The 18780-nt window shown below is 36.5% G+C and overlaps 1 protein-coding gene across 1 annotated transcript; it reads left to right on the forward strand.

Annotated features, from left to right (window-relative positions):
- The first annotated feature begins 4957 nt into the window (after nt 1–4957).
- LOC131327170 (ubiquitin carboxyl-terminal hydrolase 4-like) lies at nt 4958–12541 on the forward strand. The gene is made up of 6 exons (XM_058360192.1): nt 4958–5402; nt 7776–7892; nt 8545–8643; nt 9637–9825; nt 10715–10896; nt 11808–12541. The coding sequence occupies exons 1-6, from the start codon at nt 5286–5288 to the stop codon at nt 12211–12213; spliced, it is 1110 nt and encodes a 369-aa protein (XP_058216175.1). The 5' UTR covers nt 4958–5285; the 3' UTR covers nt 12214–12541.
- The last annotated feature ends 6239 nt before the right edge of the window (nt 12542–18780 follow it).

The following is an 18780-nucleotide window of genomic DNA, read 5'->3' on the forward strand; positions in this document are numbered from 1 at the left end:
AATCTTCTTTGCATTTGTTTTACCCTCTCCTTGAAATGCAAATCAGAATACACAGTGTGCTAAATCGATAAAGGTTGGTTTATCAGCCCATTGCATAATTTTCTTCTATTGCCTTGATGTCAAATGGACCTACCGACATTCAAATCTCCGATTTTTGCATGATTCTCTTTGATTGTTGTCTTCTGGGTATTCACAAGAATCATAATTGTACTTTTGTTTTGAGAACAAAAAAACAAATGATGAATATTATCTTATCCTACACATTGAATCATCGTTGAATAAGGAACCAAATGATTTCCTACATAACTAATGTAAGCAAATCATAATTGAACGAAGAAACCAAATGTTACCCAAGTAACTTCACCATGCCAAGGACATGGTAGACATGGTAGTATGTGTATGACTTAACTTACCTGGAGGAGCGGATTATGGGATCTAGGTTTGTGCGAAGAAATTCAGGCCTTGAAAACTCTTGTAATAAGTTAATAAACCACAGGTACACAGACAGAGAGCGAGGCTAGGGTTTTCAATCTCAACTATATATTAGGATGCTTAAGAAGATGGAGAACACGAAATAGAGAAAAGAAATAACCGAGCAATCACACAAGAACACAAAGATTTACGTGTTCTGCTTAGGCATAAGCTTAAACGTACTCCATGGGCTATATCCGAAACTGTTAAGAGAGGCATAACAATTAACAGCCCAAAGAACAAAACCCTAGAACTCCCAAAGGTTCCATGACAGAATTAGGTCCAAAACCCTAATCACCTCAACTTATATTCTCTATCTACACCTCTGTTGGTCTCTGTGTGTGTGTGTGTAAGAGGGAGAGAGAGAGAGTACCTGCGACAAGATGAGTGCGGAGAGACGGGACTTCCCTTCCGTAACCTTCTTCATATATGAATCAAAGACATAGATAATCAAAATGTGGATATCCTGAAACCCTAAAAGGTAAAATCAATGAGCAGACTTCGAAACCCGTATCAGTAGTAATAGACGAAACCTTAAACTTACCAACTGGAAGGACGGGGAAAATGATGTTGATGATGACGAACGAACCAACGACAACGACGAAGGAAACGGGAGGATGACGGAGGAGACACGGACGGCGATGATAAAGGCGACGGGGACAGCGAGGAAGAAGGAGATGGTGGCACAAGTTGGTATCTGTCTCTGCTTTTCTTTCTACGGCTCTCTCTCTGTCGTTATCTATCTACATCCCTCTCTTTTGTTTTTGAATGAGAATGAAAACCGTTTATACTAATTATTAGTATATATGAAGGGTATACTAATCGTTGGAAGTTGTTACATGTGTGTGGACTAATGGTCTTACATTTGTCTTACAAAATGTTAGGGTGGATTTTTTTTGGTCTTATAGAATCTTATAGCGAACTTATCAAAAATTCTCCCAAGTAAAAATATGTTTATGTCAATCTACTTAGGGAGACTTAGCATTTACTAGGCCTTTGGGTAGAAAACTTGTCAATTAATTAAGCTGGATTAATTTACGAAAATTGATATTCTTTGATTCACGGTGCCACTACTCTCAAATCATATTTTATTAAGGTATCGAATGAGTAGAGTGGACAGGAAAATGGTCATTCCTAAATTCTTGAAATGCATAAGAGTCAAAACAAAGTTTTCTTAGCTTAGTGAAAATTGATAAATGTGATTCTACCGAAAGGAGAAAAAAAATAATGAAAAATGAGAGTATTTCCTTACTTGATGCATTCTAACCCTTGATGAGAGAAAGAAAGAGGGAAGGAGGGAAAGCATAGGGTTTAGCCGATTTCGGGAGTGAAGAGATGAAATCCCATTTTTGCCCTTCAAAAAGTCACGTGATTGTCATGTGGTGACTTTTCCGTCCAAAATCTTGGATGGAGTTAAGGATTGGACTAAATGGGTGGAATATGGATAGTTTGAGAATGAAATAAGTGATTTTGGTAGTTTAAGGACAAGTAGTAGAAAAGTAGGTGATAGTTTAAGGGATATTTTCATAAAAACTCAAAGTTTTTTGTTATTACTCTAGAATTGTTTATTACTATTTTTTTCCATTGAAGTGTGTTCAAAGGTGCCCCACTACCGCTGATCCCTGGCTCTGCTATTGGAGAAACCTTCACTGAAGAGGAGAAGTTATTAAAAACTATTATTGTTAAAGAAGAGCAACATAACTATCAAAGATAAAGCCCTCTCTTACAAAGCTCTAGTGCGGCTATGCGATACTTAGAGAGGAACTTCTACACTTTACAATGAATTGGGATTATGTAATGCATCTATGCACTATAGGGGTGCATCCTTACACTATGGGTCCGCAAATTCTCATAACACAAAGTGCAAATCTTTTTCATTCTTTATCTCCTGATCAACTCTGTCTCGCCACTCTCGCATTCAAATATTTTCTTCTCTTCAACTTTTGATGACAAACATTTTAATCTAACTGTGGCGGATAGTCATGAGTAACTTAAGGGGTGAGTAAAAGGGGGAAGGTCCAGTCCAATTTATTAATGTGAAGTCCAATCCAATTTTGGGATGTTGTGGGCCCCTCTCGGGTACACAACAACAATTAGAATCGTTTATTTATAGAGCTTGTCGAGTATATTATCCATTTAAAAGAGGAAAGATTGGATCGAGCACCTATACATATCGAATTGAGCAAATTTTCTGCGATGCCCATTCATATTTTTTTTATAATTGTTGAACAGATCTAATCATCGGTGCGGGGCCTAGAATGGGCCCCACATGCATTTTGGTGCAGTGCCTCTAGACTTTCTGAACTTCACAGCCCTCGAGTTTTACAACGCTAAACTGAGGTACCCGTGACGGGTGGCCAAGTGGTTAATTTCTTAAAATGAGCAATAAGTAAATAAAAATTTAGTAGTTTAATTCCTTATTTAATGGAGTAATAAGCAATACCATTAGTATAGAAATTAAGTTAAAAAAACATGTGCATAACAAATTTTGCATGGCTTATTGGTTTATTTTACTCCCTCCGTCCCAAAAGTCTTTTGGGACTGCATGCCATTTTAAATCGCTTATATTTTTTGATTTACAAAATTTTTATGTAATTTTAAAAAATTCATTTAATAGAATTAATTAAAATTTATCAAACAAGATCCATATTGCATATTTTTTGACAATCACATTAAACAATATAGGCATTTAAAAATGACATACTACCCCCAAAGTGTCCAACTTTTTGGGACGGATGAAAGTAATAAGCAATTAACAATTAAGTTATGCGAACTAGATGACTTATTTACAATTGAGAAACAGAAAAATGAAACGGTAAAAGTGGCAAGTGGAATAAAGTGTTATTGGTGTCTCCCTTATACTTTTATGTACAAGGGCAGGGTTCGATTCCCATAAGCACCCATCCCTCACCCTAAGTCTCTTAGGATAAAGTAGATTAGGTTTAACGAATGGCCAAAAAAAAAAAAAGTGGAGTGTAAAAAAGAGCGAGCTCAATAGTCGGGGAAAGTGAATCGTGATCGAGATTCAAGCCTTAGCAAACTGAACCGTTCATTAATTTTAATATAATGTTGGAGTACTGATAAAGTACAACAGCTTGCGGGGCCCACTTTTGGGTCCCACGCGTATAATTTGAACCGTTCATTAATTTTAATATAATGTTATGAGTGACCTTGCAATTAATTCAAACTTCACGTTTTCATTTAGAATTTAGGATCCTAAATTCTGAATGGGAAATAGGAAGATTTGATCTACCACTTTTTTTTTATTACGTCAAAGCCCGAAGGGCATACAGATTTCATCAAAAGATACAAGAATGAACCAAAACTACCAAGACGTCGACACAGACACACCCTGCCAAAGCAAGATCGACGAATGTCAGATGAGAAACAATCTAGATCCAGATAGTAGAGAATCTTAAACGGACCCCCAACTCAAACCCGAGAAAGCACATATGAAATTTAGACGGCAACACACCATGAAACTAGCTCCCGTCGGTGAAACTGAAAAACAAACAAAAACAAAACAGAACAGAACAGAACTAATACTCTTATTCGCCCACCTACCACACTCACTGGATTTGGAAAAGCAGACCAGGATAAATGCCAGATTGGGGAAACCAACCGGCAAAGAGCCATTCAGTCTTGTACCAGTCGTCGAAAATGCCACCTCGTTATCTGAAAACTTATTCACCTAAGGGAGCCGAACCACCCAACTTCATCATACGACCAGATCTAGCCTTAATCGAACTAGGGGGAGGCAAGAGGAGGCGGCGGCGGCGGGAAGGACACGGTGGCGAAAAGGAGATGGAGAGAGAGGGTAGCAGAGAGGGGGGATGGAGAGGAAGAGGCAGAGGGAAAAAGGTGGAGGCGAGAGAAGAGGGATCTGGTAGGGTTGGGTTCAACCGGCTGTGTGGTGAAGGGGGGTGGCCAGTTAAGGAGTAGGGGGAGCAAATGCCCCCCCGCCCCCCCCCGCCCGCCCCCCCCCCCCCCCCCCCCCCCCCCAACCCAAAAAAAAAAAAAAAAAACCCTAACTGATGTAGTGTAGTAGAAAGACAGAGAGAAGAGAGAAAGCTCTCTTAGAGAGAGAAAAAATTCCTAAAAAAGTATTTTAGATCTACCACTTACAACATATCTAATTTAGCTAATTTTTTAACGGGCCATTCAAAAAATTATTTTAAAATTAATAAACGGTTTGAATTATTTGTGTCGAACCCAAAAGTGGGCCTCGCAAAGCCGTTTTAAATTTTCGATACCCCAATAATCCGGTACCCTTAGCATTTGTGCTTTTTCCCTCTCACTCACCCATGGGCTATAAAGATTAAGAAAAGAAAAAGACAAATGATAAAAAAAAAATGAAGGGAATTCATGGTGGCAATTTTTCTACAAGGATTGAACTGTAATTCAATTTGTTAATTTCGTCGATTAGAGAAGATTGAGAAAAGAGTAGGGGTGTGTCATGTATTTTAGAAGATCCCCAAACCAGATGGAGTCAACCAACAAAATCATCTGACGAGAAAACAAAGGCGTAGCAGAGAGATCAAAGTCCTCATCGCTAACGACGTAGTTGCACCACTCTCTCTCTCTCTCTCTCTCTCTCTCTCCACTGTTGGATCTCGATCAGGGAAGCTACTATCTCTCGTTTCTCTCTCTAGCAAAGCAGTAGGCACAAGGCAGGAAAAGTAGAAACTCGAAGCCCTAGCAAGTATAAGGCGACAATCGATGAGGATAAAGTAGTAGGCGGTAGATACATAGATAGATAGAGAGAGAGAGAGAAGAGAGAGATAGAGGAGTTTTGGTATTTGGTCGATGGTCTCATGGGTGCTACGGGGTCGAGGCTCGAGAAGGCTCTCGGAGACCAATTTCCCGAAGGCGAACGATACTTTGGACTCGAGAATTTCGGCAACACCTGCTATTGCAACAGCGTCTTGCAGGTTCAATTCTTTTTTTCGATTCGATTGTTTTGGTTTCATTTTACGGGTCTTCCTAACCGCCGCGGGGCGGTGGATAATATGCATGTTGTAACGAGAAAAGTTTAAATTTCAGCACACATGTCAAGGATATCAATACACTTTCAGGGATATCAATATACTTTTCTTGGATATGGATACACTTTTTAGATATTACACACCGCCTTGAGGGCTGTGGTTTGCATTTTCCTTAATTAATGCGGTGTTTGTCATTGTAGTTTGTGATAGTTTAAGGGACCTAGGTATTGATGCCTCTGAATAGGGTGTTTGCTAGGTTTTCTGATCATCTGATGATTGGAACTCAAAGTAATGTGTGTGAATTTGTTTACCTTATCCCTGTAGCTGTGGAGGAATTCCTCGTCACCTTGAATTTAAAATCATCTGTAATTTTTGATTTTCCTGCTAATGCTGGACATGCCTTCTTATTTCAAATGAAATGCCTGTGAATGAGGGGTTCGTTTGATATTTGATCATTTCATCATTGGAGCCCGACCTTTGAATGGTTTTTCGAATGAATTGTGGTCTGTTTTGAATCTTTGGTATCTGTCTGGCATATATAAGTGCTCGGTAACATTCATGCATACAGAAATGCACCCATGTCATGTACTAGGTAACCCACACAAGACAACCATTCTTGTGTTTTTCAAGTTTACAGGCGCTGATATATTGAGATTGAGGTATTAATGCCTCTCGGGAAGAAGATGTTATGTGAATTGGCTTTCCCCTATATGAAGGGAAGGCATCAGCCCCTGTGTTATCTCTTGGCATGACTGATGCATTTGGTTACATGGAAGTCTTTGGAAGCCTGATGTTGGAATTAGATATATATGTGCAGGGTAGTGTATAGTTGTAGAACCGCAGACTCCCAAACTATTGCTGGCCAACATGCTGTAAAATATCATCCTTCTACCGTATATGCTAGCGTTAACAGTAATTCAGAACACTAGACAATATTTTTAATCAAATGTAATAGTCTGTTTCATATTAAACCATTTATATTAATGCACATAAATAAAGTCCCTAGGGTCACCCACAGGATTAGATATTGTTCCCAACAAAATAGAAACTGAAGTTTGAGGTTCCTTAACTTACCTATCACGGTAGATATATTTGCATGTGCAGGAACTAATATCCATGTCCAGTATATGTGGCTTTGGGGTCTCTTAAACTAATTTATAGGGAAGCTAAAGACATTGAGTCGTTTTATTTAATGTAAAGAAATAAATAGAGTTAACGACTAGCCTCATAAGCTGGATTACAGAATTTATTGGTTCTCAGACAAAAGGAATTTATTGAGATAAATTTATGAATCTCCTGTTGACTTTGTTTTCTATCTTCTTTTAGCTTTGAGATCTGCTAACCATAGATGATTTTTTGAGACGAAAGGTGCATTGGGTGGGGTTTATTTGGATCTGAGGTTTGATGGCCATTCATTTAAAGCTCATGCATTTGATTTTCAGGGATGGTTGGAAGAGAATTTTTTTTTGGTTTCTTTTGTGTCTTTCTTTAATGTCTCATTATTCAGGTAGAGTGAGGGATTTCCCCTTCATAGAATTTTGCATACAAGATATGGTTACATTAGATATATGTGTGAAGATAAACTGACATAGCTGTGGAATATCCTTGTGAAAATTTACTGACCCTTATTTGTCTTGAGTTGCATGAATGGCTATCTGGGGTGTGATGTTATTGTATAGCTACGATATTTGAAAGTTCACAATGAACCTACTGACATACCAAATTCTGTGGTTGTCATATCCATAATTAGACTATATTCTTTTAAGTTTTGGAGATAGGGTCATCGAAGAAATTTGTTTGTCACGTATCACTATGTTGTATGGCGAGCAAAACTTTGCGCTAGAGTTTTTCTCACATCGGTTAATTATAACCTTCAAAAAACTAGTATATGTTCCTGGGCAAGCTCGCCAATTATTGCTGATCTGTTTTGGTTAGATGCTTTAACATGGTATTAGAGCTAGACTGTCAGAGGCTTTTGGACAAGACTTTCTTGATTGATTATCACGTTACTTGTGCCCTAAGTGCGCTTTGTTTTACAGCAATCCCTAAATTATGGAACTTCTACCTCTCCGCGTGTGAATCAGGGTCGCACATACGGGAGAATGTTGGAGCTTATCCCACATCGGTTAATTATAGCCTCCAGATTTAGTATTTAGTATGAGCCTGACGACCTCTCCACTCATTGCCAATTGATCTCGAGTTGGATGCTTTAACACTTCCAATTGCTGATCTAATGGTGTTACGGTCTTGGTTTTGTTGCCAAGAAGGATTGTCCCTTTAAAACATTGCCTAATACATTATCCACTTTGTATTTTGCAGGCACTTTATTTCTGTGTTCCATTCCGTGAACAATTACTAGAGTATTATGCAACTAATAAAAATCCGGGGGATGCTGAAGAGAATCTTCTTACTTGTTTGGCAGATTTATTTACACAGGTACCAAATGCAGTAAAGAATGAGGTCCTTCGGTCTTTTGAAACAATGATGCGCCATTCACCTGAATGACATTCATCTTCTTATATCATAACTTATGTTTATTACTAATGGTGTTAACTACAATGGTTTTGCTTAGTTTGGCATTATTCCTTGGACAGAAGAAAATTAACTACAACTGTTATCATTTAAAACATAACTTGAAGAAGTGGGCATTGCAACAAGATAAAAAAGTATTTGCTTTGAGATCCATCTTGCTTTCTCTGTATTATTAACGCCTTGCTTTTCTTTTCTCCACCCCCAAAGACTTCTCAAATGCAAATTTTAAGCAAACTGTTGGCCTTAAAGAACGTCTTCAAAATTGCCCCATTTAATCAAGCTAACCGCAGAATAGGGCATGGTGATATTGACTATGATCAAATTGAACAGTCTCCCTTCCTCTTTTTCCTTATCTGAGATTCTAGCTTGTAGGTTGCCCCCTTACGTCATATTTTGGCTTGATGTCAAATTGGAAAAGGCCAATGGACATTCATGAGTTGAAATGATCTACAAAAATGGCATTTGTGGTCTCTGGTCACTGTTACAGTTGGTTCGTTAACTACAACAGTTGGACCCAAAAATTTAGACACTTATTTTGAGGTTATTTTGTGTGTAGATAAATTCGCAGAAGAAGAAAACAGGTGTCATCGCTCCAAAACGGTTTGTCCAGCGAGTGAGGAAACAGAACGAGGTTTTCCGAGGGTACATGCACCAGGTATGATTTTAACTCTCTTTTTTTTTTTTTTCCTGTTTTTTGAGGCGCGATTCCTTCTCTCAAGTGTATTTTTTATGCTATGAGTGAAAGAGCTCTGCCCTTTATGTCATACACTAACTTTTAACTTTGCTGCTTAACCTTTTTGGCTTTGCAAATTAGTTTGTACAACATCTCTGATCCAAAATTCCTCAGTTGAATATGGTACTCCAGAAGTGGGATATCCATTTAGTCATTTTTAATGTAGTCTTAAAAATTGGTTTTCGAATTGAATGACGGTTCAAAATCAGGGACTAGGTGAGTTACAACCGCATTCTAATGGTTCAGATTAGATATTTCTCGTTTAGTTCCTACATTTATTTGGTAAGGATTTAGTACTTTCGGCAATATTAAGTTCCTACATTTAATAGGCCGTGTAATATCAGGATTTCCCTTAGAACCTATGAGATAATCAATTGGAGTTATCCTGTCTCTCATGCTTAAATACTCGATTGGTAATAATAGAATAGATACCATTGCAAATTGTCTTCTCTTTTGATAATCTCGCCTGGTTTTCAATCTATTTCATATGGTGGATCAATGTATGGCGCAGCTAGGTATGAGAGAAAATACCAGGGTTAATATTTACTGTGATTACCATTACTCAGTGGAATTTGTGTGTGGTGCTGAATCTTGTTCTATCCTCTTCGATTGTGGTTTAACAATGGATGTTCCGTCCGCTATATGTGCTTCCTATGGTTAATGCACTATGATACCTGTGGCTTGGCTGTGAATTTGTGCGCTTTTCATGGTTGGCCATACTTGGTCAATGTGTATATCAAGATGGAAAATATACTTTTTGCAATTCCTTGCGTTTCTGTGCCTCTTTCTTCTATCTTTACATGCCTCTCCCTGAAAGAGGATTCTCAGTTAATTTACTGAAGAAACCATGTTTCTTACATTCTTTGACAACATTTATATTAGTCTGACACCAATCATGGCAATATCTTTGTACAGGATGCCCATGAATTTTTGAACTTCTTGTTAAATGAGCTTGTTGACATATTGGAGAAAGAGTCCCATGCAGTGAAAACTTCTCCAGAAACTTCCCCACCCTCTGAAAAGATTGCAAATGGACCAAAGAACCCTGAGGCCAATGGTGTTAAGAAAGAGCCACTAGTTACGTGGGTTCATAAAAATTTTCAGGTGAGTTTACATGGTTTTGCCCTTTCTGGCTATTTGGAACAATAAATTTTTAGTTTTCCCTCTGAGATTGGAGTAACATTTTGTCATAATGCTGTGTCATATGTGTTTTGCATGAGCTTATCTTTTTGTGCTTGCCCATTTGTCGGGTGATTTGCTTCCATGATTAGCTTGGGAATGTACCGCGTGTATGTAAGGGGCATGAGTAGGGACATGAAACGTGGATAAGACAGGATATAGTTACATCAACTCATCAATTTATCAGGATGTGAAAGCAACAAGGGCCCAACTACAAGTTACGAACGTTATATAATCTGGTGACATTTAAAAGGTTTATTAATTATTGACAACCTCTCTCTTTTGTTGTAATAACACAAGTCTTTTTGAAACTGTATCTTCGTAGAGTCTTAAACTTTCAAGTATTCTCAAAGAAAAGTTGTAAGGCTAGAAGGGTTCCACTGTAAAAAGTCTGGAAGTGGGATTATTACGTAAACTCCATCTTTTCTTGTTTTCATTTTTGGCCTTCATTGCTATTTTTTTTCTAAGCTCTTGCTACAATCTTAGATGCATCTTGGGTATGTTAATGCAAGGCATGTCTGATCAAACGTTTTGTCCCGATTTTGAAAAATAACAAGATGCCGACAATATCTTACACATTTCAGACATGGCCATAGCCCGTAGGAGGCTTGGCCGTATTTCCTAGCCTAGTGCTGTGGATGTTTGATGTTTTGAAGGACTTACGCAGACAATTTATGCTACCTTTATGGGGAAGTATGTTTTCGTTGTTCGACTTTGGCCCTACGGTTGCTGCTGACCTTACTGAGTCTTTCGATGCTGTTTCCCTTCTCTTTGAACTGTTGACCTTATTGGTTGCTGATTGCTGCTAATGCAGGGTATTCTTACCAATGAAACAAGGTGCCTACGGTGTGAGACTGTAACAGCAAGGGACGAGACTTTTTTAGATTTGAGCCTTGATATCGAACAGAACAGTTCAATAACGAGTTGCCTAAAAAATTTCAGCTCCACAGAAACCCTGAATGCGGAGGACAAATTCTTTTGTGATAAGTGCTGCAGGTAAATATGGTCATTATACTCTATGTACTGGGACTAAACTTGGCCGTGTTAATCTATGTTTTCTGTTCGTTTTTTCAGTTGACTTCTTTGAAAAGTAGTTGGACCCATATCTTCAACTTTCGGGCTAGGATTAGGTTTCCGTCAAAAGCTGTCCCATAAAATCTTGAAGCTTATTTTCCTTTTCCAGATCCTTTAACTTTTGGACTATGCTTAGTTTCCTCTCAAAATCGTGTACATCCACTAGTTGTCTCAACATTTAAACAACCATATTTTGATTCCCCTATGAAATCACTGGTTTGATGGGATGGATCAAAAGGAGAGAACTTGGAGGACATAAGACTTCTTGGTCAAGCCAGCGGAAAAAAAAAAACAAACAAAGGATCATAGCTAAAAGCTGGGGAATTGATTGAATGATTGTCGGAGAACACAACAGGAAAATAGGTATCCTTTTCATTTAGGCCTTTTTCAGCTGCTGGAAAAAGAAAAGAAAGTAAGGTATGGTAGTATCTAACTAACCCACATCATTTTTGTTTTGCTAGTATGGAACTTGTGGGTGCCCTCGGCTTTAACTTCTACACTAGGATTAGTTTTTCCTCGGAGCATGTCCTGCAAAATAGTGAGATTTTACAGGACTGCTATTTGCAAAAAAAGTGTTTCCTACAGAATTTAAATACCATGTCTTTGTTTCCTTCATTTATATATGAATGGATATTGGATAGTGTGTTTCATTTTCCTTTACTTCACTTTAACACTCTTTCCTTGGGGAGAATTTTCATAGTGAGCAGAGGCTGCGGAGCCTTGTATACACTTTTTCCGCATAACTTTCCCAATTCCCACAATCCCACCCAAAGTTCTTGACAACTTAAAAAGCTCTTTTAGCAAAACTAATTTTATCTTCCTCACGAATGTAGCTTACAAGAAGCCCAGAAGAGGATGAAGATAAAGAAACCGCCTCAGGTCCTTGTTATTCACCTGAAGCGTTTCAAGTACATGGAGAACCTTGGTCGGTACAAGAAGTTGTCTTACCGCGTTGTGTTCCCGCTGGAGCTTAAACTGAGCAACACCACGGATGATAACGATTCCGAATACTCCTTATTTGCTGTCGTCGTTCACGTCGGGAGTGGGCCAAACCATGGGCACTATGTCAGCCTCGTGAAAAGCCATAACCATTGGCTCTTCTTTGACGATGAGAACGTGGAGATAATCGATGAGTCGGCCGTTCAAACCTTTTTCGGATCCGCTCAGGAGTATTCGAGCAACACAGATCATGGGTACATTCTCTTCTACGAGAGTCTTACTGATAATGGAAAGAATTAGAAGGGTATTTTCTTATCCTCCTCTCGTTTCTGTATCTCTTTTATGGCATTCTGAGTATCTGGGATCTTTCGAAGGGTTTCTGTGTACAGTGGATGGTGGAAATAGGCCATCCTTTTTGCATGTTTTGACAATAAAGGAGTGCCAATCTTGATCATAAGAGCTTCACTGGAGCTGTTTTTCCCCTCCAGTTTTATAAGGATCAGTAGACTTATTACAGAAACGATATGAGTTGAACTACACTTGATCTGCAGTCTTCCTTTTTAGAATTTCTTTTTGTTTTTATATTTTTGTTGGTAATAAATCCAATCTTGATTGCTTTTGCATGAAATTTTGAAATCCACACTCCCTTATTTGTAATTTAGCTATATTCTTTTTGATGCGACTAATTTAACCTATATTTGATCTGCTCGATGAATCGTTTCATGTCACGTTGTTCTAGAGGATTTTCTTATCATTTTTCTAAACAAAATCAAACCAGATTGAGCCTCAAGTCCTAATTGTTTATCTAGCTTGAGGATATTTTATGTGAGCCCTAGCACAAATAAGGTGGTGGTTCTTTGGAGTAGATTACGAATTTTAGAAGGCATTTTATTGTGTTTTAGTCCAATTGTCATCTTAAAATGACAAGTTATTTCAAGATTCCTAGATCTAAATGTGATGTGTATTCTTTTCTTTGACAAATGGAAACAACTTACTTGTTTCTCTTTTGTAAATTGAATAACATCTTACTCTCAGATCTTACTTGGATTTTGAAAGGATATAGTGTGAAATGATACGATGCTATACAATGTCGATTGTTGAATTGGAATCTTTCTCATGTGTGACGGCTGTTCATGCTAATCAGACTAAGATCTCACACGTCGATTGTTGAATTGGAATCTTTCTCATGTGTGACGGCTGTTCATGCGAATCAGACTAAGATCTCGCACGGTGCGATTAACTCAATTTTTTCACTGATAACTTACAACTAGTTATTACCTGCAAAATGAATGTATATATATAACATTAAAAAGAGCTACTATAGTGAAATCCCATCAAAATTTGCATGAGATTGCTCTACCATAAGAAAGCAAGGTGATCCCCAGTTCTTTTCCATTTGATCACGTCAAGTTTAGATTCTTTAAACCCATAAGCTTTAATGCGGAAAAATTCATGGCTTATGATTGCATGCTTTACCTGAACAAAAGAAAAGAAACAGCATCTTGAAAATTCACTTTGTTCTTTGGTGAGCTGTGCATCAATTGCCGCTGGAATTTTATTTTTCGCCGTGTATGCCCCAAAGCCCTTCAAATATATGGAAAAGATGGAAAAATAAATTTTAATTTTATCAGTGTTCAGTTATCAAGAAAGTTGTAGTAGGACTTACAACTACGGGGAAAACTATGGTACACATGGTATACCGTATGTCTAAATTACGACAATTTGTGATTTTCATTATGCCAATTTTTTGTTTTCTAATGCATATTTATGGTGCTAGTTACGACTTGTACTTTAAAATTTAACTGTTGAACAGGTCATTAGCAGGTTATTCATAATTAAAAAATATTGTTATTATGTAACCATAATTATTCGTACCAAAATCTATAATACTTGTATCCCAACCAAATATATGCGTACAATATCAAAAATTAAATAATGCTACCCATAAATGTTATAACAACACCATAATTGGCATTATCTTATCACAATGAGTCGTACCAAAAATTCTTTGACTCATATGATATTCCGTAACAAAATAAAAAATTGTCGTACTAGAATCAACAATTGTTATACCCAAGCCAAAAATATTTGTAAAATACCACAAATTTTATAAAATAACCACAATTATTATGACAACACCTAAAATTGTCATTTTCTTACCACAATGTGTCGTATCAAAAGAAAACATATGTAAATACCACAAATTATGTAACAAACCACAATTGTTATGACAATACCATAAATTGACATTTTCTTACCACAATGTGTTGTACCAAAGGAAATTGATAAAATATTCTATAATAAGACATGTCTAAAATATCACAAATTCAGTAATATAACCAAATTTATTATGACAACACCATAAATTGACGTTTTCATATCCACAATGTGTCGTATAAAAAAAATTCAATTAGCTTGTTTAGTTAACGATAGTTATAATCAGCAAAATACCATACCATATAACCACAATTGTTATATAAAAAAAAAAAAAGTGGCATTACCTTACCACAACCTGTCGTATATTTTTTTTTTGTGATGATATATTCCATAACAAAATAAAAATATGTCGTAAAAAATCCACAATAGTTAAACCGAAGCAAAATATATACGTAAATTAAATACCAAATATTGAATAAAATAATCACAAATATTATAACAATACCATAGATTGTTGTTACCTTAGCACAATGTGTTATACGAAACTTAACCTAATTTTTTTCAATTCCCACCACATAATTTTTTCAAAATTTAAAAATTTCCACCATATTATCTTAATTTCAATTCCATCCATACTATTTTTTCAAATTTTAATTTTTCCTACACAATAACTCAATAATTTAAACTAAAAATGAAGTTCTCGCACAAAATTTTCATCCAAGAAATTCACCAAAAATAAGTACTATATCCAAATTTTCGAATACAACTACAATCTCCTCTCAAAATATTAGTCTAAGTCAGATTCTCTCTACAAAATTTAATTCAAAAAATCAAAATTCATTCGTGGAAAAATGAGATGTCACTAAAAAAAATAATTATCCAACTATCTCAAATACATACACTTTCGACACTAAAATGGAGTACAAAAAAATTAGTGTGAATATCAAAAGATAGAGTGTGCAAATTAGTCCCCTTTTTGTAATTGGTGAAATTAATTATTTTACTACCCAAACTTATCAATATTCAGGGTGGTGCACTTAACAATTGACACTATATATTTGACACGTGGATCAGTGCCAAACCTTCACCCTATGCATACCAATCTAAATTTAATGGTGGTCCCGGGAACTAAATCGTGGAAATACAATCTAAATAATTTTGTAAATTTATTGTCATTGTACTTTCTTTCAAAAAAATTTATTATAGTCGATATATTGATTTATACCAATGACATAGGCTATAATATGATCTACAAGTGCAAGCCCAGCATTAAGATGGAGCCATTTGAGGCCACTGTCTTCTCAAATTTTTAGCCGGAAAATAGGGCTCCTACGAACAAGAGAGTATTTTATAATTAATAGCCTTTAGAATTACAAATTCTCAATTGTGTACCATAGAGATAAGGTGTTGGAGTTTGGACATTTATCTAAAATATCTGATAGGGGTGAGCAAAATAACCGTCAAACCGTGAATCCAGTCCAAATCGACTAGTTTGGTTTGGTTTTTTAGTGATGTGGTTTGGTTCTGGTTTTAAACATGTAGAAACCGTGTTAAATGGTTTGGTTTGTGGATTTACGTTAACAATTTTGGTTCCAAACCGATCTGAACCGTATAACACACACATATACTATAATATGTTTAGATACATTAAATAAAATTATTTTTCTAATCTAATTCTCTATTCCACCACACCATTATTTTACTTCCAAATTGATTCCCTAAACTTCTATATGCGATAACTTATTTCTACAATTTCAATACACTAAACATAGGTTCGACTAAGTCAATTGATTTCTCACTCTTTTCGCTCGGTTACGAATTTTCTAATCTAATACTCTATTCCATCGCTAATTTCTTTTATTCTACTCTTATTTAGTTAGTTGATGATAGTGAGTTTTGGTGATTTTTATATAACAAGCTAGTTTAATATAAGTTTTGGTATTCAATTTTAAGTACTTCAAATAGTTTATTAGGGATAATATATCAAATTTCGAGTGAACTGTGGTTCAAAACCGAAACCGAACCGTCTTTTAATGGTTTGGTTATATGAATTTTATGGGTTGGTTTGGTTCTTCAAATTCTTAATCTGTAGGTAGTGGTTTGGTTCTTGATTTACTATAAAACCGAACCAATCTGGTTCGTGCTCACCCCTAATATCTGGGGTTCAAGTCTTGCACCCTTCATTCCTATTTTTTTTAAAAAGAATGTTGTTATTTTTTAGGATAAATTACATAGTTAGTCAATGAAGTTTTATACTTCAACAAATCTCGTCGTTCAATTTCAATACAACATTAAAATCTAATAATGCACCATTTGAGCCCCACGTGAGGTGTTTTTATTTATTAATTTATCGAAATTGTGTATCTTTTACAATTTACATAATATCAATTAGGTTATTCGTACCAAGAATGAAGTTGATGGCTTATAGCTAGACACTTAATTAAATGGAAAATATCATTCTATTATTCAATCTGTGTACCGATGATGGAGCTTCCTAAACCTATTCGAGGCAAAAATTTACGTATGTGACTTAATCAACAAACATAAAAAATTCAACGGATTTAATTGTCATTATTGTATCACGATTGCATGGCTACCTTACATACAACTACAATAGAGGACTAGGTTTCATATCAAATATAAATTGAATGTACAATCTAAATGTCGTTAGTGAGTGTATTTTTAGAATGATCGATCAGTGCTGTTAGGATGTCAAGTTATATGATATTTATTTTGTGATATTTTAGACATGTATCTTACTTGGGTATAATAATTATTGATTGTGCTACGACATATTTTGGTCTTGTATCTAGTATCTTTTGATCGATTTCTTTTGGTACGACACATTGTGAAAAGAAAGTGTCAATTTTGTGTTGTCATATCAATTGTGGTTATGTTATATAATTTGTAGTATATTTTACATATGAGGAAGAGGGAGAGAAAGTTAAGGAGGAGAGAACAACCTGTTACCTGCTAAGTCCTTTTTTTATTTTATTAATTAATTTAATAAATAGGTAGTCCGGATTATTCCCTTTGAAATCCAAGGATTTAAAATCATTGTGCGTACGGTAGACCGCCTAATTAATAAGGGGTGTGTACCATAGGACTACCCTACAACTACGGCAACTGCAGCTATTGTGAAAACCTTTCTCCAAAGTTTTTCTACAAAATTCTTTGTCAACATAAAAATATAAGAAAATTAAATTTATTTTTTCACTTTATTTTTACTGAAAATTCATTTTTCACGCAATATTCTCGAAAAAACTCTTTCGAATAATATTTTGCATTCTGCATTCTTCAGTTCATTTTCCAAAATATCTTGACTCTCAGCCAGTCAAAATGCAAAAACTTCACACTGCAATTTACAAAATAAGGCTGGCCATGCACTCCCTAAATTGATACTGTGGCTAATTAATTCTCTTACATGGCATATAATAAAAAAATTCTTCTTTCTTTCAAATTTTCTTTCATCTTCAAACTTTCTCTTCCACTAATTTTTTTTACATGTAATGTTAAATCGTAAAGTGACGAGGAATAAATGCCATTAAACATAACATGATTCAGGGTGTGTTCCACCTTTAGAAAAAGTTCTTTTTTTTTTTGTCAAAAAGAAGGCCGGTTCCAGATCTCTGTGCCTTCCCCATTTTTAAAAATGTTCGACCAAAACGACGTTGTTTTGGTCTCTGGTCCCCACAGTCCCCGAGTGAAATGACAATACTGCCCTTGCCCCATTTATCTCCTAGGGCTTCCAGTGTACGACACAATAACCTCCTCATCTCATCTCCGCAGCCCTCCCTCGTCCCCTTTCTCATCAGTCCGATCATCTCCAACATAAATTGGGAGCACATCATCACAGCCCTCCCTCGTCCCATTTTGTTGGCAACCCAACCTTGGCTTCCATTTTAACAGCCCGCCTGGGGATTCTAACGGAGGACGAGAAGTCGCCGTTGAACGGGGCTGCCCCTATGGCTTTGTGAGAGTGGAATTTGGCTATGATTACTCGAGTGGATAGGGGTAGTCTGGAGTGGAATGTGATTGGGGTTTGTTGTAGAGCTGCTGCCGTTTTGGGGGGGAGAGAGAGAGGAGAGAGGAGCAGGAGGAGGAGGACGACGAGAGAGAGAGAGAGAGAGAAGCGAGAGGGAGGGTCTGGGATTCTCTGGGTATGAAAGAAGAGGGAGGGGAGAAAGCCAGGGGTAAAGTTTGGGGAATTTGAATTCGTAGGAGGGGCAATATGGTCATTACGACAATAAAGGAAAGTGGAACGGAGGTTATTTTTTGGTACTGTTCATTACCGAAAAGAGAACTTTTGTAAAAAGAAGCCAAACTGGAACGACGCCTCATTTCCTTTACTCGCGTGCATAACACGAGTATTGTGCTTGTATTATTACAGAGTATGTAATAATTGAGAAAATCTTATTTACAGAGCAGCTGTAAACAAATATTTACGGAGCTCTATCTCGGCCGTCTAAAAGTGTTTTGAACGGTCTGAATTTTAAGCGCAAATAGTTTTTTTAAAAATCGGACCATTGATTGCCGAAACGTACAGACGACTAAAATTACACGACTCTGTAAATAATCTGTTTGCAGCTGCTCCGGAAATAAGTCTCTCTCGTAGTAATTATTCCTTCAATACCATAGCAATAATAGTGAATGGAGTACATCTTTTGAACACAGACCTAGGAATATATTTTTGGGGAAATATACTACGGA

Source organism: Rhododendron vialii, chromosome 5a (genome assembly GCF_030253575.1).
Source record: "Rhododendron vialii isolate Sample 1 chromosome 5a, ASM3025357v1".
NCBI lineage: Eukaryota > Viridiplantae > Streptophyta > Magnoliopsida > Ericales > Ericaceae > Rhododendron > Rhododendron vialii.